The 27,181-nt window shown below is 35.7% G+C and overlaps 1 protein-coding gene across 2 annotated transcripts in view; it reads left to right on the plus strand.

Moving 5' to 3' along the window:
* Positions 1-1,061: 1,061 nt before the first annotated feature.
* The window catches only part of THEMIS (thymocyte selection associated), a 184,870-nt gene continuing 158,750 nt past the window's right edge, over positions 1,062-27,181 (plus strand). For both annotated transcript variants that reach the window (XM_004740174.3, XM_013063567.2), the window contains exon 1: positions 1,062-1,394. In XM_004740174.3, coding sequence (XP_004740231.1) covers positions 1,304-1,394 — 91 coding nt within the window. In that variant the 5' untranslated portion in view covers positions 1,062-1,303. The remainder of the gene's footprint in view (positions 1,395-27,181) is intronic.

The following is a 27,181-nucleotide window of genomic DNA, read 5'->3' on the forward strand; positions in this document are numbered from 1 at the left end:
TCAATTTGAGTTGTATAAACTAGGTATAAAACATTGTTTGTGCTAAATACAAAGAATAGAGAGGGGGGAATTATATATTTTTTAAGATTTTGTTTATTTATTTGACAGACAGAGATCACAAGTAGACAGAGAGGCAGGAAGAGAGAGAGGGGGAAGCAGGCTCCCCGCTGAGCAGAGAGCCCCATGTGGGGCTCTATCCCAGATATCACAACCTGAGCCGAAGGCAGAGGCTTTAACCCAGAGGCTTTAACCCATGGAACCACCCAGGCGACCCTGAGAAGGGGAACTTTTAAGGGATCTGTTTCAACAAGGGTTCTCTCACTTCTTTGACTTTGGACATGCCCCTCTCCCTACTATTTGGACTACAGAATCCGAAATGCAGAATTTTAGTCTAGGGAGAAATTGCTTGATTCATTGACTCCTTCTACTTTTTTTTTTTTCCATTTAATAATTGAGCCAAATGAGGAACAGAGACAATAAGGCTGAAGTCACCTATACATCTAAAGAGAGTTAAACCCAGGAAACCCAGTTTCCTTACAACAGATTTAGATACTTTCACTATTCTGTAGTGATTAGAAAATTCGTATTAACCTACTGGATTAATTTACTGTATCATTTTGCATATTGTGCTCCTCCCCCACCCTCCTTTAAGATTCAGCAAAATTTTTAATGTGGAACAATAAAAAGTTGTTTTGATCCTCTCTCTTCAGAGTATCAGATTTCTCAAAAAAGCTGACACAGAGCACTTTTGTAACCAAATTTAATGTGAAAGCACTGAGAGTATGCAAATAAGGCACAAAGCCAAACTTTAGAAATAAGCTAAAGACATAAAGAATTAACATGGTGCCATTTTAAGATTTGACTCTAGTCCTGTATTCCTATTCTTTTCTGGCTCAAAAAGCCACATGCAGCCCTAAGTCCCAACAGTCTTGCCAGTGTTGTAGAGGCGCACCTGGGCTGGCAACAGACAGAGTGAGCTACTTACCAACTCTTGGTTTTTTTTTTTTGGCATTGTCTGTTAAGACATGCTCACCGCCGCCCCCCCCATCCTGTTCTGCTTCAGTGTCAGAAGGAAATGAAGCCACAATGAGAACAAAAAGAGCTGTCACACCTTTTGTCCCCTGCCTCCTCCTTCCCACCTCACAGTTCTCCCCACACAGAGCTACTCCACCCTAGTGGGACTCCAGTGTGACATCCTCGCCTGCCCGAAGGAGGAATGATCAGCAGGGACAACAGCTGCAAACAAGCGACACCCAGAAGGCAGGAGCTTCTGTAAGTGCTTGGACTGTGCAAGACCCAAGCCATGGCATTGTCGCTGGAAGAGTTCGTTCAGTCCCTTGACCTCAGGACACTTCCTAGGGTCCTAGAAGTCCAGTCAGGCATCTATTTTGAAGGTAAGCACCCTATTCTCCCTTGGCTGCTAGAAACTGCTAATAAGGTATGCACTTTTGGGAACTGGAAGGGGAAATTTTAATAGAAAGTATGTGAGTTCTGTTGAAAGAAAGGTAATCACAAAAGAAAGAAAGTAATTAACGGATAGGTGGTTACAATCCCAGAGTGCTAGAGAGAAGAAACTGGGGTAGATAAGGGAAAAGGAATTAAGTGAAGCTTTTTGAGCTTTTTTGTAGGCCTCTTAACAGTCCAACATGTCTCTTCTTTGAGATGGGTTATACTCCAGGAGTGAAGAGTTACTATGCATGTTTATATCTCTAGAATATGCAAAATAAAATTGTATTTTTTTTAAATAAAACAGCTATTAAAAACACAGTGTTTAGAAAGAAAAACTAACCAAACTCTTAACCACTTTGCAGTGTTACTTATGCCAACATTTCTCTCACTTTTTCTGTAGTGGCCTAACTCCTCTAATTCCTTAAATAATGACATTCTGATTTGAAGGCATAGAAGTTAATATCTGCTAATCAAAGATGATTTGTAAGAATCTTATGTTGAAAAGTTAGAGTTCAGCTAAGATTCTTAAATAATAAGTTAGTGTGTTTTGAGGTGACTTACTGTGTTAATTCAGTAAAAGAATGTTAAATCCTATGGAATATACCCTAGAATCTTTAAGGAGTGAGTTTGAAAACATGTAGGACAAAGAGTTATTTTCTAGGAAAATATATATTTCTAGTCACAAGAGTGGTAGAATTAGATTCAAAAAAACTACTGGGAAATTAAGTTAGATAACTGTTGGTAGGCAAATCTGTCCTATTCATAGACAAAATAGGGTTTTAGATATTATATTATGAAATAATGATTGACAAAAGTCAGATCTAGCTCATACACACATATACACATTCACCTGCTGTCATCATCAGCTTGACATAGGGTTTTGTTGAATTCATTTGTAAATCGATTATGTGGAATCAGACCATATTATGAAATGTATCTTTGTTCCTAAGCCAGCCCCAAATCATTTTTTTTGTCTCATGTTTTGCTTTTGAAGCTTTGCATGAGAAGTTACAAAGATATTTTTCTTTATTATTGTATATCAACTTTACAGTTTTTTATTTCTCATTTTTTAATCCACTTGGAAGACACTTTGAGATACATTGTAGAGCAATCCAATTTTAGATTTTTTCATATAATAAACTAGATTTCCCAGTACCATTTACTAAGCGAGTCATCTTTCCCAACTGATTTGTGTTGTTACTTTAAATCATGTTATGGGCTCACATCTGGATTAGTCTGTCTCTGAAGTATTTCTTCTACTCTACTCATCTCTTTTCAGTTGTTCTCAAATCACCCTATGTGTGTAACAATGGTTCCAGGTTAAGCATTGTAATATATTTCATGTATAGTCCAGACCAGGTTTTTACACCTTTTTGCTAAGTTGACTTAGCTATTCATAGATGTGTAATTGTGTTTTCAGAGAAATTAATTTTGTTATTGAAGAAATGGTACTAGAATTTTAATCAGGTTGTATTGAGTTTATAGATTAACTTGAGAAAATTTGACATTTTTATGTTAACTCTTATAAAAGAAGATAGCTTATTTCTCTATGTGTTCTGACATATCATTCTTAAATGTTTTACTACTGTATTTTACTTCAATTAAGAGAAAAGAATGTACAGGGGCACCTGGGTGGCTCAGTTGCTTAAGCAACTGCCTTCAGCTCAGCTCATGATGCCAGGGTCCTGGGTTGAGCCCCGTGTCAGGCTCCTTGCTCAGCAGAGAGCCTGCTTCTCCCTCTCCCTCTGTCTGCTGCTCTGCCGCTGCTCTGCCTGCTTGTGCGCTCTCTCGCTCTCTCTCTCTCTGTCAAATAAATAAATAAATAAGAAAGAGAAAAGAATGTACAGTTTGAGTTTTCACAAAGTAAACACATTTATAGAGCCAACACTCAAGAAATAGAAAATTGCAAATATTCTAAAAGCTTCAGTTTGTGCCCTTTCTCAATCATTATCTACCATCCTCCCCAAAGGTAACCATTATCCTGACTTTTGTCCATTTATGAACTTTACATAAATGAAAAAATTATAGTATGTGTTCTTGGTTTGGTTGGCATATATATTCAGCATTATCTTTGTAAAATCCAACCATGATGTTCTAGATAACTTACTCATTTCGATGTGTATAATATTCTCTTTGTTAACTCTACCACAATTTATATACCCATTTTATTGCTCATGCACATTTGGATTATTTCCAGTTTGGAGCTGTTACCAGTAACGTTGTCAGGAACATTCTTGCACAAGTGTGTTCACATGTTTATACATGTGTGTTCACATGTCTGTGCATTTACTTAAGTATATACATAAGTGGAACTGCCATGTCATATGGTATGTGTACGTTCAGCCTTGATAGATAACGTAAAACAGGTTTTCAAAGTATTTATACTAATTTGCATTCCCACTAGCAGCGTGTGTTTGGGAGTCCCAGGTAATCTGCGTCTTTGGCAATACACTTGATGTTATCAGTCTTCGTGACTGCACTTATTCTGGTAAGAGTATAATGGTAGCTCATGGTTTGAGTTTGAATCTCCCCAGTGACTAATGAGATTGGTCACATTTTCATATGTTTATTGACCTTTTGGAAATACTATTTTATTCTTTTTAAGGATTTTATTTTTATGTGATCTCCACAACCAATGTGGGGCTCAAACTCACAAATCTGAGATCAAGTGTTGCACGCTTCTCTGACTGAGCCACGTGCCCTCAGAAATGCTATTTTATGAAAACATTTTTCATGTCTCTTGCTCATCTATTTACTGGATTTTGTAACTTCTTTTTATTGATTATACACACATGCTAACATATGTATCTATGTATGTATGTATATATATTTGTATATATATATATAGTGGGTCCTGACCTTTTGTCATCAACTTGTGTTGCAAATATCCTCTCTTAGTCTATAGATTGACATTTTATTTTATTTTATTTTTTTTTATTTATTTTTTTTTTTAAAGATCTATTTATTTATTTATTTATTTGATAGAGAGAGAGAGAGAGAGATCACAAGTAGGCAGAGAGGCAGGCAGAGAGAGAGGGGGAAAGCAGGCTCCCTGCTGAGCAGAGAGCCCTATGCGGGGCTCAATCCCAGGACCTTGGGATCATGACCTGAGCCGAAGGCAGAGGCTTTAACCCACTGAGCCACCCAGGCGTCCCGACATTTTATTTTTTAAATGGCAGCTTTTGATGAATGGAAGTTTTTAATTTTAGCGTTAGTGTAGTCAGTTAATAATTATTTTCCTTTTTGTGTGTTGTCAAAGAACATTTTCTTTACCTTAAGTTCATGAAGATGTTCTCTTAGCATTTATCCCATTTGTTTACTCCCTCCTTTTGATCTACAGTCTACTAGAATTGATATTTTTTTATATGATTTGAGATTGAGATCACTGTTTATTTTTTTCTTCTATAGAGCCAATTGGTGCAGTGACTTTGATTGAAAAACTGCCTTTTTCCTACTGCCTTACTGTGCTATATTAGTCATAAACAGTGTCCATACATATGTGGGTGTGTCTCTTTCCATAGCTTCTATTCTGTCCCATTTGGCTAATTGTTATCCTTACATTAGTTTCACCATATCTTAATTAATGCACGTTTAAAATAATACATAATTTATATTGTATATGATAATATGCTGCAAGAGCTGTGGCTCTCAAATTTGGATGCACATGAAACACCTGGAAAATATTAAAAAAAATGCTGGATCTCTCCTTAAAGATAAGAATTTAATTATGTGAAAGATGCAGTATCACCATCAGGTTTTGGAAAATATCCCTGATGACTATAATATGCAGCCAAATTTGAGAATTATACTATGGAATAAGTTCTTCCAATTTATTATTCTCCTTCAAGTTGGGTAGTTTGAATTTTCGTATACACTTTAGAATTAACTTCTCAATTTTCACAAAAGTCTTCTTGGTATTTTGCTTAGCAATGCCTTGCTTTAGAGAGAATTGGCATCATTTTAAATGAAGTCTTCTGACCCATAAACCTGGTATAGCTGTCTAGTTATATAGATCTCCTTTCATTTTATAGCTTTTTTTTTTTTTTGTGGAGTTCTTATACTTGCTTTTACTCTTAATTTGACTTTTTCATTCCATTATAAATAATATATTTTGAAACTTTCATTTCCTCTTTGTTATGTTTTTTGAGTTCTAAAAATAATACCTTTAGGTTATTTTGGATTTGTTGTGTATATATTTATTATTATATGAATATTGATGGATCTTATTTCTTCCTTTCAATTATTGTATTTTTTTTCCTTCAGTTAAAGGACTAGTGCTTCCACCATAAGACTGAATAGGAATAATGATAAAAAAATCACAACCACAGAGAGATTTCAGTAATTCATCCTGAAGTATGTTTTAAGTTAAATAAGTTTCCATTTTCTGATAATTTTTAAAATCATGAATGTATATTTAATTTATCACATATTCTTTCTGTGACTTTTGTGATGATTATATGGTTTTTGTATATATTGATTTTTAAAATGTTGAATAAGCCTTTTCCCTGTGGAATAAGACTAACCTGGTCATATAGCACTAAATTTGGTTTACTAATTTTTTTTCTTTTAGAATTTTTGTATCTCTTTTGGAGAATGAATTTAGCATATAATTTTTATTTCTTATCGTGTCCTAACCATGTTTTTGTACTGAGTTATGTTGACATTAATAGAATTTCTTGGATGGAGTCTTCTAAAATATGCAAATTTAGTGTTACTTCTCATTTAAATATTTAGTAGACTTTCACATGAAGCCATTCTGACCTGGGATTTTTAATATAGAGATCTTTTAATTTTGATTCAGATTTTTAAATAGTAAGGTCTTCCTATGTGTGAGCATAGTTTCTTTCTCATTAAAACAAAAACAAAACCCATCTAGATAAAGTATTAGAGTTCAATAAAATGTCTCCTAGATTAGTTCCTAGAATCCACACACGTAAACATATATATATGTATTGCTATATTGACTAATAATCATGTTTCTTCTGTTTTCTCATGGACTATCACTGACATAGAGGAATCAAGTAAATATCAGTAGTACTGATGAACTCTTATTAATTCTAATAGTTTATCTTTTTTATTTGTGTTGGTTTTCCTAAAACCAATAGTTATTGATACCAGTAGAAAGTATCAAGAGTTGCATCTCTTTCCTACTATGTTTTGCAACCTTTTCTTCCCCTTATCTTTATATTGTAGGCCAGGGCCTCCAATACTATTTAAGCAAAAATGGGAATCCTTGTCTAATTCCTATCATAAAGAAAATACATAAAAAATTCTTTCTTTACGTCTAAGTCTGATGTTCTAAGATTGGTATTTAACCTTCACTGAATTAAGGACATTTTCATCTATTCCTTGCTTTCTAGGTGTTTTCATAGTAAATAGATACTGAACTCCGTGAATATTTTTTCTTCATTGATTAAGATAATAATGTACTTTGGTTTCTTTAGTCTGTTAATGTACATTACCTTTAAAGAATTTTTGAGTTGAGGGGTGCTTGTGTGACTCAGTCAGTTGAGTGTCTGACTCTTGGTTTCTACTCAGGTCATGAGCTCAGGGTTCTGGGATCAAGCCCTGCATGGGGCTCTGTGCTCAGCAGGGAGTCTGCTGGAAGAGTCTCTCTCTCTCCCCCCACTCCTACTTGCATGCCTACTCACATGCATATGTTCTCTCTCTCTCTCAAAAAGAAAAAAAAAAATCTGGGGTGCCTAGGTGGCTCAGTGAATTAAGCTTCTGCCTTTTGCTCAGGTCATGATTTCAGGGTGCTAGTATTGAGTCCTCCATCAGGCTTCCTGCTCATCGGGGAACCTGCTTCTTCCTCCCCTCTGCCTGCTGCTCTGTCTGCTTACACACAGGCTCTCTCTCCTCTCTGTCAAATAAATAAATATAACCTAAAAGACAAATAAAATAAATCTTTTTTTTTTTAAAAGAATTTTTAGGATGGCTTAATTGATTAAGCATCTTCCTTCAGCTCAAGTCATGATCCCAGGGTCCTGGGATGGAGTCCTGCATGGGGCTCCCTGCTCAGCAGGGAGCCTGCTTCTCCTTCTGCCCCTCCCCCCACTCATGCTATTTCTCTCTCTCACACACAAATAAATGAATAAAATCTTTTTTTAAAAAAAGATATTTATTTATTTATTTATTTGACAGAGATCACAAGTAAGCAGAGAGGCAGGCAGAGAGAGAGAGAAGAGGAAGCAGGCTCCCTGTGGAGCAGAAAGCCAGATGCGGGGCTCCATCCCAGGGTCCTGGGATCATGACCTGAGCCGAAGGCAGAGGCTTTAACCCACTGAGCCACCCAGGCGCCCCAATGAATAAAATCTTTAAAAAAAAAGAATTTTCAAGTTGAAGATCCTTTTATATTATATATATTTTTTCAAAATACAATTGTAGAATTGATATTTAAGATTTTTACATTTAATCACGTTTGAAATGAGTCAATAAATTCACCTGTTTTCAATTCAAGGCAACACTAACTTTCTAAAATTAGCTATAGTGATTTTTGTTGTTTTCTATTTTCTGGGTAATTAAAAAAAACTTTGGAATTTTTCCTAAAAATTTGGTAGAAATCTCCTATAAGAACTATTGACCGACCACAGATTTTTGAAGGAAGATCAGAATTTTGTTTTGTTAATATGCCCTCTTCTTTTGCTTCTTTCATTGATTTCTGACTTGATTTTCATTATTTTATTTCATTTCTCTTTTTGCTCCTTTGCTTATTCTCTAGTATCCTAGGTTGAATCAATAGTCATTTAAAAGACATTTCATGATTCTCTTGATTATAGTTTAAAACTGTAATTTTTCCTCTAAGTACTGTTTTAACTGTGTCTTGTGAATTTTGTCAAGTAGGATTGATTATGCAGCTCACAGTTTATTCCTTTTAATCCAATAACTATTTTATTTATTTACTGATAATATGGGATTTCTTTAGCTATTTAGCTATTCTTAGCTTTTCTTTTGCTTTTAATTAATAATTTTGTTGTATGTTAGAAAATAATAGTCTGTATTACATTGTTTCTTTGAAATTAAGACTTCTATCACTTTATGGTATGACATAACCTACTTTGGAAGTACTTCACATGTGCTCAAAGAAAGCATATGGCATATGTTGTATTGTTTGGTATGATATTTCTCTATACATACCAAGTAGCTTGAGTTTTTCATTGTTTTGTTTGAATCTTGCTCTCATTTTGTATTTTTCATCTGCTTTATCATTTTCTGAAAGAGTTATATAAAATAAATCCTTTTGTTGTTCATTTATCTAGATCATTCCTCATTTCTGTCTTTTGAGATTGAGTTGTTGCATGTGCTTATATTAATGAGGTTATAGCTTCTTACTCTTTTTTTGTCATCCTTTTTCCAAATGATTTTTTTTAATTAAGGTCTATTTTATTAGATAATAACATAACTTTTCCAGTATTCTTTTGGAATATTTTTTCTAAGCATCTGCTCTCAGTATTTTGGTGTCTTGTTTTTAGTGCAGGGAAACATATTCTTTATATTCTTTTTGCTTTTTCTAATAGTATAGAAAGTCAAACCAGGTTTTGCCCATCTTGTGGTTATGATTCCATGACAGGAGATTTTGGGAGAAGAGAGGTTTGAGGGAACTTGAGAAAAAGTGGCACTGGTTTGAATGCTCCCAACTTAACCACAGTAATAATAAGCAGGATGATACTCTAATAAGATGTTGCTCATATTAAATGACACTATTGATATGAAGCATAAAACTAGGTTAAAAACTCAAGACTCTGCCTCCTGTCTGTTACAAATGAGAGATGATTTCATAGTCAACGTACAATGTTTGACATTTTCTCTGTCCCTCTTTCGAGAAAAATAGGCTTCATCATAACCCTGAAGATTGGTATGAAGATTAATTGAGCTATTGTATGTAAAATATTTAGCAAAATGACTGGCCCATGGATATCTTACAGGAAATCTTAACTATTATTGTGATTACCATATGTTCATATATAATGAGGAGAACTGATCAGTAATTTCTAAAATCAGAGTGCCTGGGTGGCTCAGTAGGTTAAAGCCTCTGCCTTTGGCTCAGGTCATAATCCCAGGGTCCTGGGATCGAGCCCCACTCTGCTGGGTGGGGAGCCTGCTTCCTCCTCTTTCTCTCTCTGCCTGCCTCTCTGCCTACTTGTAATCTCTGTCAAGTAAATAAATAAAATCTTAAAAAATAATAATAATAATTTCTAAAACATAAAATAAAACTAATTTGAATTCCACTGTTATTACATGTACCAACATAAATTAAATATGGAGAAAAAAACATTAAAAGTTAAAACATTAACAATAAGAACACTCAGAGAAACCATAGAAGAATATATTAAACTAAGGATTTTAAAAAATGAAAAACTGAACTTGTGAAATAGAAAACTTCTTTATTAAAAAATACATAAATATTTATAAAAATCATTAAAAAATAATAAACAAAAATGAATAAAAATTTTTAAATGGAAAAACATATAAAGGGCAATTCATATGCCAGAAATCATATAAAAATGTCTCAAATTTATTTTATTTGTTTAAAAAATTTTTGGGAGGAAGGGGTTTGGGAGGAGGGGGTGGGATTATGGACATTGGGGAGGGTATGTGCTTTGGTGAGTGCTGTGAAGTGTGTAAACCTGGTGATTCACAGACCTGTACCCCTGGGGATAAAAATATATGTTTATAAAAAATAAAAAATTTAAAAAAAAGAAACATTTGCATGTACTATTGTGTCAATATATTATTAAAATATTTTAATAAAAATATGCTGAGCATTATTAATTGCCATAATTCATATTTTTAAAATATACACATTTGTGATATATATAGAGAGAGATCTGTTTATCTATCCTTATATATATTGATATACAATAGTTATGCATATGTCCAAATGAAACTTATTAAAATATGAGTGCCTCAAATATGACAATTAAAAAAAGCTTAAAATTATTTTTAAAATAAAAAAAAAATTTTTTAAAGATTTATTTATTTATTTATTTGACAGAGAGAGAGAGAGGCAGCGAGAGAGAGAACACAAGCAGGGGGAGTCGGAGAGGGAGAAACAGGCTTCCCACTGGGCAGGGAGCCTGATGCTGGGCTTGATCCCAGGACCCAAGGATTATGACCTGAGCCAAAGACAGATGCTTAATGACTGAGCCACCCAGGTGCCCCCAAAATTTTCAAATTTTTTAACCATAAAATGCTAATAAGTAATAAATCATTCTTAATCACCTCTGAGATCACAGATATTAAAAAGATTCACAAAACTTACAGGCATGAATGTATAGAAATGAGAGGAGGCATGATTAGTAGGTATGTAAATCACTAAAGACTTTCTAGGAATCAATTGAGCAATATGTGTCAATATATAATATGTATAATATGTATAAACATCTGACTCCTAGAAATTAACTTAAAATATAATTATAAAAATCAAGGATAATGATTCTACTACAGTGATCCTAACAGCCTGTTTTACAGAGAAACATCAAGTGAAGCTCAGCAGGGAATAGTGTATATAAATTAAGATAATATTGATCAGGGGCGCCTGGGTGGCTCAGTGGGTTAAAGCCTCTGCCTTCGGCTCAGGTCATGATCCCAGGGTCCTGGGATCAAGCCCCACATCGGGCTCTCCGCTCGGCAGGGAGCCTGCTTCCTCCTCTCTCTCTGCCTGCCTCTCTGCCTGCTTGTGATCTCTGTCTGTCAAATAAATAAATAAAATCTTTAAAAAAAAAAAAAAGATAATATTGATCAGGCATTGTTCAACAGGATAGAATTACAGTGGGGAAAAACACAAAGCTCCTATCCTACTGGATCCTATATTCCAGTGCACTGGACAAATGACAAATGAATGATTGATTTAAAATATTTACAAGTGCCATGAAAACTATCTAGGAAGTAAACAGGCGACAGAAGGGATGCGTTTTTGTTTTTAAAGATTTTTTATTTATTTATTTGACAGAGAGAGATCACAAGTAGGCAGAGTGAGGGGGTCAGGCTCCCTGGTGAGCAGAGAGCCTGATGCGGGGCTCGATCCCAGCACCCGGAGGTCATGACCTGAGCCAAAGGCAGAGGCTTAACCCTCTGAGCCACCAGGCACCGCAGAGATGAGTTTTTGATAGGATGATTAAGGCAAGTATCTCTGATGAGATGAAATTTGAGCAGGGGCCAGAATAAACTGAAGAAATAAGCTTTTCACAGATCTGGAAGAACATTCCCACAGAGGACAGAGCAAGTGCCAACCACCTAACGGCTTTCTTCACCTAATCGGACAACTCGGAGGAAGCCGGTGAGGAAGAAGCAGAGCAACTGAAGGGAGGATGATGGGGACGAGGCTGAGGATGTGGGTAGACACAGACGGTGTAGGCCTTGAAGGCTCTAGGTGTACGCAATCTACTGGCGGGCTGGGAAGCCAGTGGGGCCTGTAACATCAAGTGATCAGGAAAGGCCCCTCTGAAGAACTGATTTAGGAGCAGAGGCCTGAGGGATGAGGAGCAATTAGCCAAGAAAAGATCTTGGAGATGAATGTTCCGGACAAAGTGAAAAGCTAGTGTAAACATCTGGAGACCAAAAAGAGCTTATCCTGGGGAAGAGAAAAATATTCCTGTCACCTCGAACATAGAGAAGAAAGCAGAAAGGAAAGTCATAAGAGAAGATAGGTGTTTGTGCATTCAGTAGAGTGGTTGTGGAGATCAGGGGAAGAGGGCTTCAGTGCGGAATGCAAAATCTCTAGTGGTCATGTGACATATAAATATCTGTTATTTATCCATGTAGAAATTTCAGGTAGACAATTGAAAAGCCAGTTTTGGCCACAGAGTGAGATCATGGCTGGAATGCCTCATCTGTGACTTAATCAGGACTTTATTTGATCATAGAGTTCATCAGTTTAAAAAAAAGGAACAAGTACCATTTATATATGCATTTCTTTATTGACATTTATGGTCATTCTAAAACATACACTGTAATAAAAATTGTAAGAGAAGTAAAGAGAAAATCAGCACTATGCACTATAGATAACATATACTTAGAGCAGATTTTCATTACTGTTGGTGGCTGCCAATCTATATGTGAAATACTCTTCATCAATCCGATTTTGGCAGCTTCTTTAGATAGTAGTTGTATGCAGCTGATGACAAGTTAGTACTAGGAATAGATGTGTCACTCTGCCATTTTCTTCTTCATGGGCTCTGTAGTTTTCAATTCTCAAGTGTCTTTGTGAGCCTCTTGCAAAGTTATTGTCTATTTTGTGAGTTAGTATAGTTAAAATTAGATTATAATAATTCTTAAATCAACTTAACTTGATGCATATAAAATCCATTATATGGAAGTATTGCAAGTCAATGAATTATTAGTACCATTTAAAAAAAAAATTAGTTCCAGTGTAGTTAACTTATACTGTTACTTTAGTTTCAGATGTACAATAGAGTGATTCAGCAGTTTCATATATCACTTGGTGCCCATCAAGATCACCTCCACCCACCTCCCATCTGATAACCATCAGTTTGTTCTCTGGAGTTAAGAGTCTGTTTTGGGGTTTGTCTCTCTCTCTCTTTTTTCCTCTCTTTGTTCATTTTTTTTTTTTTTAATTCCACAGATGAGTGAAATCATACAGCATTTCCTTTCTCTGACTACTTGTTCTACGCTCTAGATCCATCCATGTTGTTGCAAATGGCAAGATTTCACCTCAGAAATCTGAATAGTATTCCATTGTACATACACCACATCTTTATACCACAGTCATCACTTGGGCTGCTTCCATATCTTGGTCATTGTAAATAATGCTGCCATAAACACAGGGGTGTATATACAACCCTTTGAATTTATTTATTTTTTGTTCTTGTGTGTTATCCCCCAGTAGTGCAATTACTGTATCATAGGGTAGTTCTATTTTTAACACTTTGAGGAACTTCCATACTGTTTTCCACAGTGGCTGACCCAGTTTGCATTCCCACCAACAGTGCACAAAGATTCCTTTTTCTTGATTAGGACAATTCTTTTAACTTTCATTTTTTGCAATTCCCAATCTTAGTATAATGTAGCCTATTTTTGTCATGTGACCATTTGATGTGGGAATAAACTAGGATTTTTTAATAGTAAGTATTAGTAAAGTTTAAAATTAAATATTAGAAGGATGTCTGACTGGCTCAGTCAGAAAAGCATGCAGCTCTTGATCTTGGGTTTGTGAATTTGAGCCCCACATTGGGTGTAGAGATTGTTTAAATAAATAAAACTTAAAAAAATAAAGTTAAATATTAGAAGACACTTATGTTAACTACTAGCATAACTTAATTTTCTTATTTGTTTAATATAGAAATGAACATGAATTAAAGCCCATATTTTATTCTCTTACTTCACATCTTTAATACTCTATGGAGTGTTGCAGCCTACTTTAGAGATCTGTGTTAGGAAACAACGTAAGTGTCATCATAAATCCCAGATTAAAGCCTGGGTAAGCTAGTTCATGAATAATTATAATTGTAGATTACTTGACTTGTGTCACCTTATCATGTTCAGCTCTTTGAAAGAATAGTTTATCACCAAGGAACAAATTTGAAGAATAAAGAAAAAATGGTATTCATTTATTTTAATTTTCCCTTTGGAGTACATTATAAGATTATGATTCCTGACTTTTGTAGCCATAGGCCTTGTATTAGCCAATGGAATGAGAGCAGAAATAATGTGTATCATTTGGAGGGAGATGTTTTATGGACTGTTCATAATCTAACACATTTCATTGTGGAAGACCATGTCGAATGATGATGGAATGGAATCTTTCTTTGACACTTTGGGTCCCTAAATGACTATAATAATTAGATAGGTTTTCCTTACCCACCTGTACTGGACATGTAGTGGAATAAAAAATATACCTTTATTGTTTAAATCTCTAAGACTTTGAGTTTATTTGTTATATGAGCATAGCCTTAATTTCCCTGATTTATACAGGTTATATTTATTATGATTAGAATTGTACTTATTATTAATTAAAAAAATTAAACATCAGACATACAAAGGAGACAGTCCTGTAAAGCCAGGAAAGTTACTTGGTAATAATGCTACTGCATGTTTATGGGAAAGTGAGTTCACCACTCTGGGTCAGGAAACATTATCTGTTGCTTCTTTAGCTACTTTCCATATTGCTAACATTACTGTTTATCACTGTTTGCTTCACTTATGTAACCATTTTGACTTAAAAATTTGGCAAAAAAGAAAGTTTGCTTGCATTATGATCACATTCAATGAACTGGATTTTGAGACAGTTGGTTTTCTGCTTTATAGAAATAGTGTATGCACATGACTGGCAAACTGGCAAATGCAGAAACATGAAATTATCAATGACTTCATCCAAGAAATACTATTAATATGTTATATATTCTAATTTTTATGAAATTTGGAATTAACTTCAAAAAAGAGAAAAATTAATGCCAAAATTCCTTTTTCCATGTTTTGTTTTTCCCCCACAAGCTCCTTAGTTTAAGCCACCATAATTTATTGCCAGGATTATCAAAATATATGATGAATTTCAGGTCCCCCTGCTTCTACTCATTCATATCTAAAATTTATTCTCAACATAGTATCCAGAGTCACACTTTGAAGTTGTACATCTGATTATGCCTCTCCTGTCTGAAAGCCTCCAATGGCTCTCCATTTTTTTTTTAAGTAAAAACTTTACAATGGATAATAAGGCCCTCTATTTTTCCCTCCTTACTCCCATTAATTATATGAATACCTGTTTACCAGCCATGCCAGCCTCTTCACTTTTCCTCAGATTTGAGGATGTGCTCTTGATTCAAAACTTTGCTCATGCTCTTCCCTTCTCCTGGCAAGTTCTTCTACCAGATGTCACCTTGGCTAGCAATTTTTTTCCTTTTTTAAGATTATTTATTTATTTGACAGAGATCACAAGTAGGCAGGGAGGCAGGCAGAGAGAGAGGAGGAAGCAGGTTTTTCTTGGAACAGAGAGCCCAATGTGGGGCTCGATCCCAGGACCCTGAGATCTGACCTGAGCTGAAGGCAGAGGCTTTAACCCACTGAGCCACCCAGGCGCCCCTTGGCTAGCTCTTTTATCTGTGAGGCTTACCCTGACCACCCTATTTGATACTGCAAATTTACCATCTTCCTTCTCTATAGTCTCTATCCTTATCATGTTCCTCATTTTGTTTGTAGCAGAACACCTATCTCTTTCCTACATACCTTGTAGGTCACTTGTTTATTTTTCTGTCTCTTCCTACAAGATTTTTCTTGCAATTTAATTGAGGTACAGTTTTCTAGCCTATAAAATTCATCCATTATAAATGTACAATTAAGTGATTTTGAGTAAAATTTATAGAGTTGTGCAAGCACCACTGATTGTAGACCATTTCCATCTCCTCAAAGAAGTCTCTTGGACTCTTTCTTAATGATGGTCACTTGCATTTCCAGCCCTAGGCCACCACTGATCTGCTTTCTGTCTATAAATTTGCTTTTCCTTCACATTTCGCATACAGTATTTAGTCTTTTGCTTCTAGCTCTTTTTACTTAGCTTAATTTTTGAGGTATTTTGTTCCTTCTTATTAGTATTTTATTGTATGGATAGACCACTTTTGTTTTCCAACACCCAGTAAAAGGACTCTTATATTATTCCCTTTTGAAGATACTATAAATACTGTATCATTTTTACATTTCCATTTACAATGTATTAAGATTTTTCAGTTTCTCCAAATCTTTACTGAAACTTTGTATTGTCTGTTTTTTTATATTTTGCTCAATCGTATCTCATTGTAGTTTGAATTTAATTTTCTTATGACAGACGTTGAACTTTTTTTTCCTGTGCTTAATAGCAGTTTGTCCTTTTTTAAATGAAATATCTCTTCAGATTTTTTGCCTGTCTTTGTCTTCTTGTTATTGAGTTATTCTGTATATAAAATTACTATTTTTTGGGGGGGGTGCCTGGGTGGCTCAGTCAGTTAAGTGGCTGCCTTCAGCCCAGGTCATGGCCCCAAGGAGGTGACATGGAGCCCTGCATCAGGCTGTCTGTTCTGTGGGAAGCTTGTGTTCCCTCTCTTGCTGTGTCTCTCTCTTTGTCAAAAAATAAAATCTTTCAAAAAATTATTATTTTTTATATAAAATTTCATATAAAAATCATCTCTGTATTCTGGGTATACAGTTGCAAATATTTTCTTCCCTTCTGTTACTTTTCTTCTCATTTTCTTAATGTCATCTTTTGAAACAAAAAGATTTTAAATTTTGATGAAGTCAAATTTATCAATTCTTTTTGTCCTTTGGGCTCATGTTTTTATTCTCATGTTACTAACCTGAGATCACAAAAGCTTTTCCCTATGCTTTATGTTGGAGGAGTTCCCCAGAGGACCCCCTGTTTTGATGATTTTTTTAGGAATACAGAGCTCAGTAAAGCTGTTATACTCAGAGTTATAGTGTATTATAGGGAAGGGATACAGATTAAAATCAGGAAAGGAAAATGGCATAATATAGGGCAGAGTTCATGAGAAAACAGGCACAATCTGCCAGTTGTCCTTTCCTGGTGGAGATGTATGGAAAGTTTTAAATCTCTTAGCACTAACGTGTCACAACACAGGGTATCTCCAATTTAGGGAAGTTCGTCTGTGCCTTCATGTCCAGGGTTTTTACTGCAGCGGTCACACAGGCATGGACTATTTGTGTAACAGACCCTAGCTACTGAGTCTCCAGGCTCTCTAAAGGTCAAGTGAAACAGTGTGATCCAGGACCCATGTGAATCAAAACAGGCATAAATCACATTGTTATCATACACTATCTGGTGTAGTCCCAAGAATCCAGAGGTACAGAAATACTATTTTCAGGCAGGAAATTCTAAGAGATTTTATCTCTTAGAAGACTGTCAAAGGACTAGTCCTTTCTTTGGAATGTCCAGGGTTTGAGCATTTCAACCCGTTACTGCATAGTTTTCTTTTAGAAGAGTTTTATCTCTTATCTTTACATCTAGGATCTAGTTGAGTTAGCTCAAATCTTCTAAAGCCTTAAATTCAGGTAATGGAAGAACTAACCAAATTTCTACACAGGAACAACTCAGGTTAGAAAATATTCACTGTAATGGAGAGAATGAGAGGGTTATTCAAACAGGTATCTGGGTGAATGGCTTTCCAAGCTGAGGGAACATCTTCAGCAAAATGTTATGGCAAGGATGTATTTGCATATTTCAGGAAAAAAAGTGAGAAACCGGTAAGATTGCAAGGAAGAGGAGAGTGATCAGACATTATTATTATTATTATTGTTACATTATCAGAAAGGAAATCATGCAGAGCCCCGTAGAAAGGCCTTTTGCCATTCCAATTGACTCTGGAAAGAATTGGGAATGTGGAGATACCAATCTAAATTAGGAAAACAACTAAAACAATGCTAGAATTCTCTTCACAACGAATTTAGACACCATCACCCATTTTTTTTCACTCTTTATCAAGAAGAACAATGCTGATGAAACCGCACATTTGCAAAAGTCAGAGTGCAGTTTTGCTTCAATGAGTCCATAAATACAATGATCAAATATGTTTCTTTTTTTTTTTTTTAAAGATTTTATTTATTTGACAGACTGAGATCACAAGTAGGCAGAGGCAGGCAGAGAGATAGGAGGAAGCAGGCTCCCCACTGAGCAGAGAGCCCCATGCGGGGCTTGATCCCAGGACCCTGGGATCATGACCTGAGCCGAAGGCAGAGGCTTTAACCCACTGAGCCACCCAGGCGCCCCGTCAAATATGTTTCTTATAGCAAAATTTAAATACTGTGAAGATGCTTTTCCCCTTTGGGGAGATAAAACTTTTAAGCGCCATATTTTGAATATAAAAATGTTATTTTTCTCCTTCCAAAGTCATGGAAATTATTTCTTAAAATTACATATCTATCTCCCTTCATTTCTTCCTTCTGTTCTTTCTTCCTTCTATAAATGAATGAAATATGGCTTTTGTCTTAAGAACTCCATAGGTCAGTAAAAGGAGATTGGTTTTTAAAATCAGTATTTATGAAACAATGCAAAAAGTGCTCTACTAGACAAGATCTGTTTTGAGAACACTGGGGAGAGCACAGCTTATGACTCAGGAAGTCCGAGAAAGCTTGACAGGAGGTGGTGGCATTTTTTTGCTCGGTGCTACAGCCTATATGAAGATGAGCAGGTAAGTAAGAAGTTCTCAGAATGAGAGAAAAGTGCTTAGAATGTTTTACAAGTTTCAACATTCAAAATATGGTCCAGGAACAACTCAGGGAATAGTAGGTAATCAGGTAATTACGGACGTATTTTGAATGGCTTCTGAACTGTAATAAGGATATTGAATTTATTCTTTAATCAATAGGACTTTTAAAAGATGTTACTTTGTAGTGTGTTTTTCTGATTACAAAAAGTCAGAAAGGCAAAAACAAACAAACAAACAAACAAAAAACCCCCCAAATCTCACATCCATGCTAGTTTGTGTAGATGTAAGACAAACACCAGAAATTAAAAGTAGCTATAAATATGGGGACTATGCAGAATCCGTTGGTCTTTTGGGGTAGAGTCTTCTGAACTTGAAAGTATATGAGAAGCAGTGAGCAAGTCGGAGAAGCTGATGACAGACCTGAGGTTCCTGGATTAAGTAAATGTGGTAGATGATTAAGAAATATCACTTTGAAGAGTTATTACAAGAGCAGCAGTGGTTTTGAAGTTGGAGGCATGATTCACTTAGAGTCCAATGAATTTAAAGCTGCCACAGAAGATTCAGATGCAAATGAATATTGGACCATCAAAAACGTATGTCTGACTTAAAAGGAGAAGTCGACGTGCCAGGTTTATCATTACCAATTCGTAAGTGGATGAAAGAAGACTTGTTACTTCAGGGATTGTCCTATAGTCCCTATGTCAGGTCCAAAGAAATATGTGGGTCTCAGTGAAGACCAACATTGGAGGTGTGGACAGAAGGGGAGCCTGTCAAGCCAAACAGCAACAACAAAACCCCCCAAACCCTCAAATCCTCCTGTATGTTGGTGGAGAAGCAGGAAAAAGTAAAGTAGTTCAATGATGAAGAGAAATGGCATAAAGCACTGAATTAAGAGAGTGTGCAGGGAGGGGTGCCTGGGTGGCTCAGTGGGTTAAGCCTCTGCTTTGGGCTCAGGTCATGATCTCAGGGTCCTGGGATCAAGCCCCACATCGGGCTCTCTGCTCAGCAGGGAGCCTGCTTCCCCCTCTCTCTCTGCCTGCCTCTCTGCCTACCTGTGATCTTTCTATCAAATAAATAAATAAAATCTTAAAAAAAAAAAAGAGAGTGTCAGGGATAAATGTTTGCTTTCAGCACATGGTTTATGGTAGGCAATTAATTTTAATGGTAGCTCTATATCCTGAAGCCTTATTATGGGCCAGGCACTGTGCTCTGCCCTTTGTATATATAGATTTGGGTGTGTAAGCATATGTAACTCATATATAAATATATTTTATATAGGTGTTTATCTATCCATAAATACATCTAAATATATCTAACACAACATATGCAAATGAATGAAACTTTATTTATGCTTACCTGTACACAAATTTAGTGTTCATATGTGTAAATATAATTCATGATGTTTATAAAGACATTTAATCCATGGAGATATCTTGTGAGATGATTGTTATTATTTCCATTTTCAAGGCCACCATCTATTTGCCATTATCACCTGCCTCTGGCCTAAGGATAAAACTTAGGGCTTTTTTCTTGCTCTGCCCACCTAAAGACTTTATGAAATTCTATGGTGAATCCTATCATTATAGACCATCCGTGTTTTTAATAACTTATTACTGATTAATGACTGTGATTGTAATTTGGTAAGTATGACATTAAATAATTAACTCTAAAAATGGTTGAATAAGTACAATGAATAATGATACTTAGTGAATTGTGCATTATATGAACATGACTTTTATGGATTTGATGCATATATGAGAGTTCATATGGCAAAAAATTACACCTGTTTTAATGCCAACATAATTATTTATGGCTAATTGAACTTAATTTTCTTCAGGCTTACTCAGCTAAGGACATGATAGTAAAAGCAGGGAAAATCTGAAAATTATGGCATTGCTTTCAACAAGCATTTATTCATATTTCATAGGGTTAAAGTTATTAAGGGTTATTCAGTCACGAAAAACCTTTTTTTCTCTTTTTGAGAAACCACTATCACAGCACTGATAGTGGTTCATGTGGTCTTATGAGGAATGAGATTATACAAAAATCTAAGGAAATATGGCCTACCACATTTTTATAAAAGAATTTTAGCAAATCAAAACGAATACCAGTATTTATCTACATGAATTTATACTTTATATATTTATTTATATATGTATTTTTAAGAGATTTATTTACTTATTTTAGAGAGAGCGTGTGCACGCGAGAGCATGAGGAGGGTCGGGGGGAAAGGGAGAGTGAAAGATTCTCAAGCAAACTTCCTATTGACCAAGAACCCCATGTGGGACTGGATCTTCTGATCTCATGACTACAAGCCCGTGACCTGAGCCGAAACCAAGAGTCAGACACTTAACCAACTGAGCCACCTGGGCCGCCCCGTATATGTATAAATATTTACTAAAGACAAGAAAACAATATTCCTAAAGTGGGGTTTTTCTGCATTTTGTAACATGCTCTGTTGAGCTTCACAATCATGAAACTGCTGATGAGAGTTAGGACAGCCTAAGTTTACAGATGTTGAAAATTGAAAACTTTTTATATCTAAGCTTTTTGTTTGTTTGTTTTAAGATTTTATTTATTTATTTGAGAGAGAGAGAGAGACAGAGATAGGGAGAGAGAGCTTGAGCAGGGAGGAGAAGGAGAAGCAGGCTCCCCACTGAGCAGAGAACATGGGGCTTGATCCCAGAAGCTTGGAATCATGACCCAAGCTGCAGACAGATGCTTAACTAACTGAGCCACCCAGGCACCCTTATATCAGAGCTTTAAAATAAAGTAAAGCTCATTGTATTTCCAAATTTAAAATTGATAATGATGTATTAAATAAATGGAAATCTGCTCTGTTTCTGCCATTGGCATACAGCTGGACACTAAAATGAGTATCAGAATAGAATTCAGAAAACTTAGATATTCAGTTTCACTAAAAAATGTGAATTGAAATTATATTTGGTAATATGCAAAAATCACATTTGTAGTTACATTCTTTTACAGCATAATATTGTTTGAAATTATGTTGAATGTTTTCTCTATGAAAACTGTGGAGCCTTGTTTTGTTATCTCAGAATTGACACTTCAGTTAACTGTATAATTTGGCTCCTAGAATGCCTTCAGGCCGTACACTATGGGTCAATGAGAAGGTAACCTTTCAGTGTAAATTAAACATTACATTAAAAAAAATAAGAATCAAAATGTTTAAAGTTTCAAAATGTAAAAGAATTTTAAAAGTTCAATGCTTTTTGGTTTGTGGGCTTGAATGGAATACTTTTTTCCTTAAAATTTAGCTCAAACAGGGCTTATTTTAGGAGAAAGTCCTAAAATAGGTACATTAACAACAAACAAAAGCAACTCAGAGAAGAGTAATTGCAGTTGTATTACAAACAAAAGCTGTAGAGCAAAGTAACTGCCAGAAAAATTTTTGTGTTGTTTACTTAAGTGGAGATGTTCCAAAATGTGGACATTTTTGTATAATGGAGTACATTATTCACATCTGTAGTGGAGTGTTCACACTTAAACATTTCTAACCTATTTATTGTTAAGTACCAAACTTGACTATGCAATACAAAGTTAAAAAATGGAATGCTGGCATATGTTTTGCATATAATCATGTAAGTATAGATTATTCACATGCTTACTTTATTTTGTAAGTATAAAGAAATGACTGAGCAAGAGGTTAAGTAAAAATTGTATTGTCTGCTAGATTTTCAGATGCCACGAAAATGGGCATTTTGGTTTGGGATATTAATTTCCTAAATTCATTTTATTTTATTTTTTAAGTTTTTTTTTTTTTTTTTAATTTGACAGAGAAACACAAGTACACAGAGTGGAGGCAGGCAGAGAGAGAGGAGGAAGCAGGCTCCCTGCTGAGCAGAGGGCCAGATGCAGGGCTCAGTCCCAGGACCCTGAGATCATGACCTGAGCGGAAGGAAGAGGCTTAACCCACTGAGCCACTCGGGCGCCCCCCTAAATTCACTTTAATTGGTAAAAATTATTGGTCTCAATTATTTCACATTGAGCAAGATTTACTAAAGGAAGAGAATATAGAAATTTTGCCTTAAGTGTGGCAGTTCATGTTTTTGTATATTATGTATACAAATATTTTTGGATATTATGATACTGATTAATTTTTTTTAGGCACTGCTAAATGACTAGTAAGTATTGAGAATGGAAAAGAAAGTAACTTCAAGTAATGTGTAAAAAACATCTGAAAAATTATTTTTAGAAATGTGTTTGGTGCAACGTCCAAATTCTTGAATTTAAAAACTTTACATTTTAATTAGCACATCTGCTTTGTTTACTACTAGTAAATATTTGGAATCACTGCCATTTTAAAAAAACTTAACAAAAGTCATAAGATGACATTTACTTAAATAAGAAACTTATCTTTTTTTTACATGAAATAATGCCTTTTAAATGGTAATGAATGTTCCTCATTTAAAATTTTGTTAAAGAAAGATACCTTACTGGAAAATGGAGCAAGTTTTCTACCAATCTGTGTAATGAAATTGGCTATCCAATTTTCTGATTCTTATGAACAGTAATTAGATTTTAAAAAGTTTTATTCTAGGTTAGAAGTGTTGGTTTTAGTGATTCAGCATTTGTGTCAGTTAGGGAAAGAACACCTGACTAGTAAACAATGTGCCAATTCTAACCACAAACTCAAGTACTTTTTTTTTTTTTTTTGACTTCTCAATTGACATTAGGAAAAGCTTAAAACATACTTAACCAATTTTTTTTCCAGAACTCCTGAAATCAAATCATGTTAGTTTTGAATTAACCATTCATTGTCAGAAACCACTCTGCTTTTGAACATTAATAACATAGTAATTAAAAATTCTATTTAAATATAGTGTATATAATTTATTGCAGAAGTTAAAATCTGCAGCGATTTAGCATGTTAAAAGAATTTATAGAATCTTGAAAATAATGGAAATTTCAACTTGTCTTAGGTCAGAAACAGGCTGACCCTTACTCTTACTATTCTCTCCTCCTTCCATTCCCCTTTGTACCTTAGTCAAATGAGATTGGAGAGATTTACAGATGGTCTTTGACAGTAATGTCTTGTATAATATATTTATACAGTAGGTGTCATCTCCGTTATTGTTCTTTTAATTATTTGTCCTTTCTTTGAATGAAAACTTGATGACACTGGGTTTTATTTTATGCCCCCCCCCCCCGCATGTTTTACATAACATAACAGTACATAACAGGTACCCAAGGTAATTTACTGTTAAGGAGCATTGGTAAATGTATCCAATATATATATTCCAGATCAACTAGACAGGCATTGTGTTCTTTAAAAAATCAGGAGAACCCAATAGCTATGACCCTAGTGATTAAATTAGACCCGGCCAGGAGCTGGGGCAGAAGTAGACTCAGGGGTCATAGATGAAGACCTCCGGAGGAAGGTTACTGCAGGTGTACCACCGTGGCCCCCAGGGGAAAATCTGAAACAGAGGACCGGCCCCCGGGGAGGGCAGATTGTAAATCCTGGAAGACCAGCTCAGCTAGACACCTCAGGTCGGAAACCGAGCACTGGGCGGACAGCTCCAGCTCCTGAAATACCAGCCGCAGGCTGGGCGGACCTGCTGCGGCTGCCCCGCCTCTGTCGCCCCCCTCCCGCCTCCAGCGCTTCTGGTGCGGCAGGCACAGCCGCCTCAGCGGACTGAAGCAGCTCACTCACCCTCCTTCCCTAGCAGCCCTAAGGATCCGTTTTCTTTTTTTTCCTGAACCTTGCCCCCGAATAAAGTGCCGGTTTTTAAAAACGTAATTTTCTACATTTCTAGTAAATCTACTCCTTTTAGAATGAGACACCATTCTAGAGCAAGGAAACGAACCTTGTTTTATAGAGGCAGACACTTAACTAACGTTATGTTTTTGTGCATTTATTCCATGTCAGGACACGCTTTTTTGTAACATATGCTCGACAGGTTTTGTGATCACTCTTGGATTGCTACAGTTTTTGTGCACTATTAGACCATCTGAACTTTCAGATAATGTGCCTAAGGGAGGTTTCTTTTTTTCAGTATAAAAGTATTATCTTGAAGTAGATTTTTTAAAGTGGACATTTAATAAGCTACTTATTATTGTTACACATGCTTTAAAACTTATATGAGTGATAGAAGTAACCACTAAAGAGAGAAGTAAGAATGGAAATTTTAATTTCTGCTACTAAGAACATTTTCTTCTTACTTGGAATACTGAGCCATTCATTAGCAAATTCTCATTAAAAATTTGACAGTGAAATTAACTAGTGATTGATGCCATTCATCTAACAAGTGACCTATGGCATTGTGTTTTTACTGTTGGGCTTCATGCTAGTTGCTTTTCTAATTTATATTCCTTTGAATAAAGAAAAGGAGAATTATTAAGAAAATATCATGCTTTAAAGAAAAACACAGGCTCACTGTTCAGTTAAAATTCAGCAGTTCTGGGGCGCCTGGGTGGCTCAGTGGGTTAAAGCCTCTGCCTTCGGCTCAGGTCATGATCCCAGGGTCCTGGGATCGGGCCCCACATCAGGCTCTCTGCTCAGCAGGGAGTCTGCTTCTCCCTCTCTCTGCCTGTTGCTTTGCCTACTTGTGATCTCTGTCAAATAAATAAATAAAATCTTAAAAAAAAAAAGACAGTTTATTATTTAAAAAAAAAAAATCAGCAGTTCTTGGGGCACCTGGGTGGCTCAGCCAGTTAAGTGTCTGCCTTTGGCTCTGGTCATGATCCCAGGGTCCTGGGATGGAGCCCTGCATCAGGCTCCCTGCTGGGTGGAAAGCCTGCTTCTCCCTCTCTCACTCCCCTTGCTTGAGTTTCCTCCTCCCTGTATCTCTCTCTGTCAAATAAATAAAATCTTCAAAAAAAAAAATTAGCAGCTCTTATTTATTAAAGTAACCCATTGATGAATATTAATTTCATGCTATGTAATAAGAATTTAAAAAATCATCCTAAACCTGCTGGAGAATATGACCGTTGTTGCAAACTGACCAAAATTGATTTGGTCACTCACCATTATTAGGTTATTTTTGATAGACGTGTATTGCCCTCAGTCCTTGGAAACACATGGTCGCATGCAGTAAAATAAAACCTTAGATCAAATTTTGTGAAATGTGAAACACTTATTTGCAGCCAGGCATAAAAACAGTTATATGACCGGAGTGTCAGCTCGAGGTAGGCCTGGTTGTTTGTCTTTTTATAAGCTCTGATAGCACCTTGCAGAAATGGTTCATTAGAGATGTCAGCAATATTCCAGAAGTGGAATCCAGCTACCTTTCTAATTAACGTCAGAACTGCTTTGAATCAGCCACTGAATCAGGGCTGTGAAACACAGAGTCCATGTTGAACTTACTAGATTCTTTTACCCCTTTGCAAGGCAGGCATGTCCATGTTACCTTTAGAATTAATCAACATAGTTCCAACATCACTCATTTCACCAATGAAGTAGTCTTACTAATATTCATATTTCTAGTTAAGAAACGTTTGTGTTAATAGGAGATACGTGTAGGTGAGTACTGTGGTAGTTTAAAGAATATGGACTTCGGATTAATCTTTTTTGTATTAATTAGTCACCTTGGGCTTATATTTCTGATTATAGTTCTTTGAATGTTGACATGTTCCTCATCTTTTCCTAGGGGGGCTATAGGTTAAAACTAATGAGCATACACATATGTACCTCACTGTCTATGCTAAAGTATTTGAAATAAATTACATGCACATGATGGTAATATTAAACATTTATCTTCACACATGTCCCAGATACTCTATTCTTCTAGCTCTCAGTGGAGATTTGTCCTTAGAGTTGCTTTTTTGGTTTTGCTCTTAGAGTTTTATCTAAGTCCTAAATTTGTAGAATTTCTCAGGCTGACATATGTAGTCTGGATTCCTCTTTACCTAGTTACTGATTTGAAACTGCATTTCACAAACCTAAGTAAACTTTGGAATCTACTGGGGAACTTAAAAATTAAAAAAAAAAAAATCTTAAAAAAAAATTCTCCTGGGTTCCACCCTGGAGAATCAGATTTAGAATTCCTAAAGTATAGTGCAAGAATATGGATTTTTAAATTTTTCCCAATTAGTTTTTGTGCAGCCCATTGGCAAATAGCTGTTTAAGAGGAACTAGATGGGGCCATCTTTGCTTGAGGATGGGCATTTGACAATAGAAACAATATATCAAGAACTGAGCTCCTTGGTCCCCTGCCAGTTTTTTTCTTCTTGTTAGTCATCATTCACTCAGTGCCCCAGCTTTACAGTCTGGAAGTCATTTTGGCTCATTTTTCTACTTTTCTTTTACCAGTTCATGGAGAGCCATTTCAGGTTTGCAGCTGCCATTCTATTCAGGCTCTGGTCCAGCGGTACCTGTAACACGTCTCATTGCCCTTGGTCTTTTGTGACTCTGCAAGTTGCTTCTGGGAGAGCTATCATAGAGTCATAGCACTGCATTGCCTGCAGGTCAAATCTACTGTCTAGTTTTCTCCATCTCCTGACTTTTTATTTTGTAATCAGATCATCTTGGAAAGATATTTGATGTCGGATAATCCTTTAACGCTTGTTAATTTAAATCTGAAGAGTGATATATTTTCTTTCCGGAATGCCCTTTCCATCAT

This window comes from Mustela putorius, unplaced genomic scaffold (assembly GCF_011764305.1).
Source record: "Mustela putorius furo isolate JIRA1106 unplaced genomic scaffold, ASM1176430v1.1 tig00003863_pilon_pilon_pilon, whole genome shotgun sequence".
In the NCBI taxonomy this organism is placed as follows: domain Eukaryota; kingdom Metazoa; phylum Chordata; class Mammalia; order Carnivora; family Mustelidae; genus Mustela; species Mustela putorius.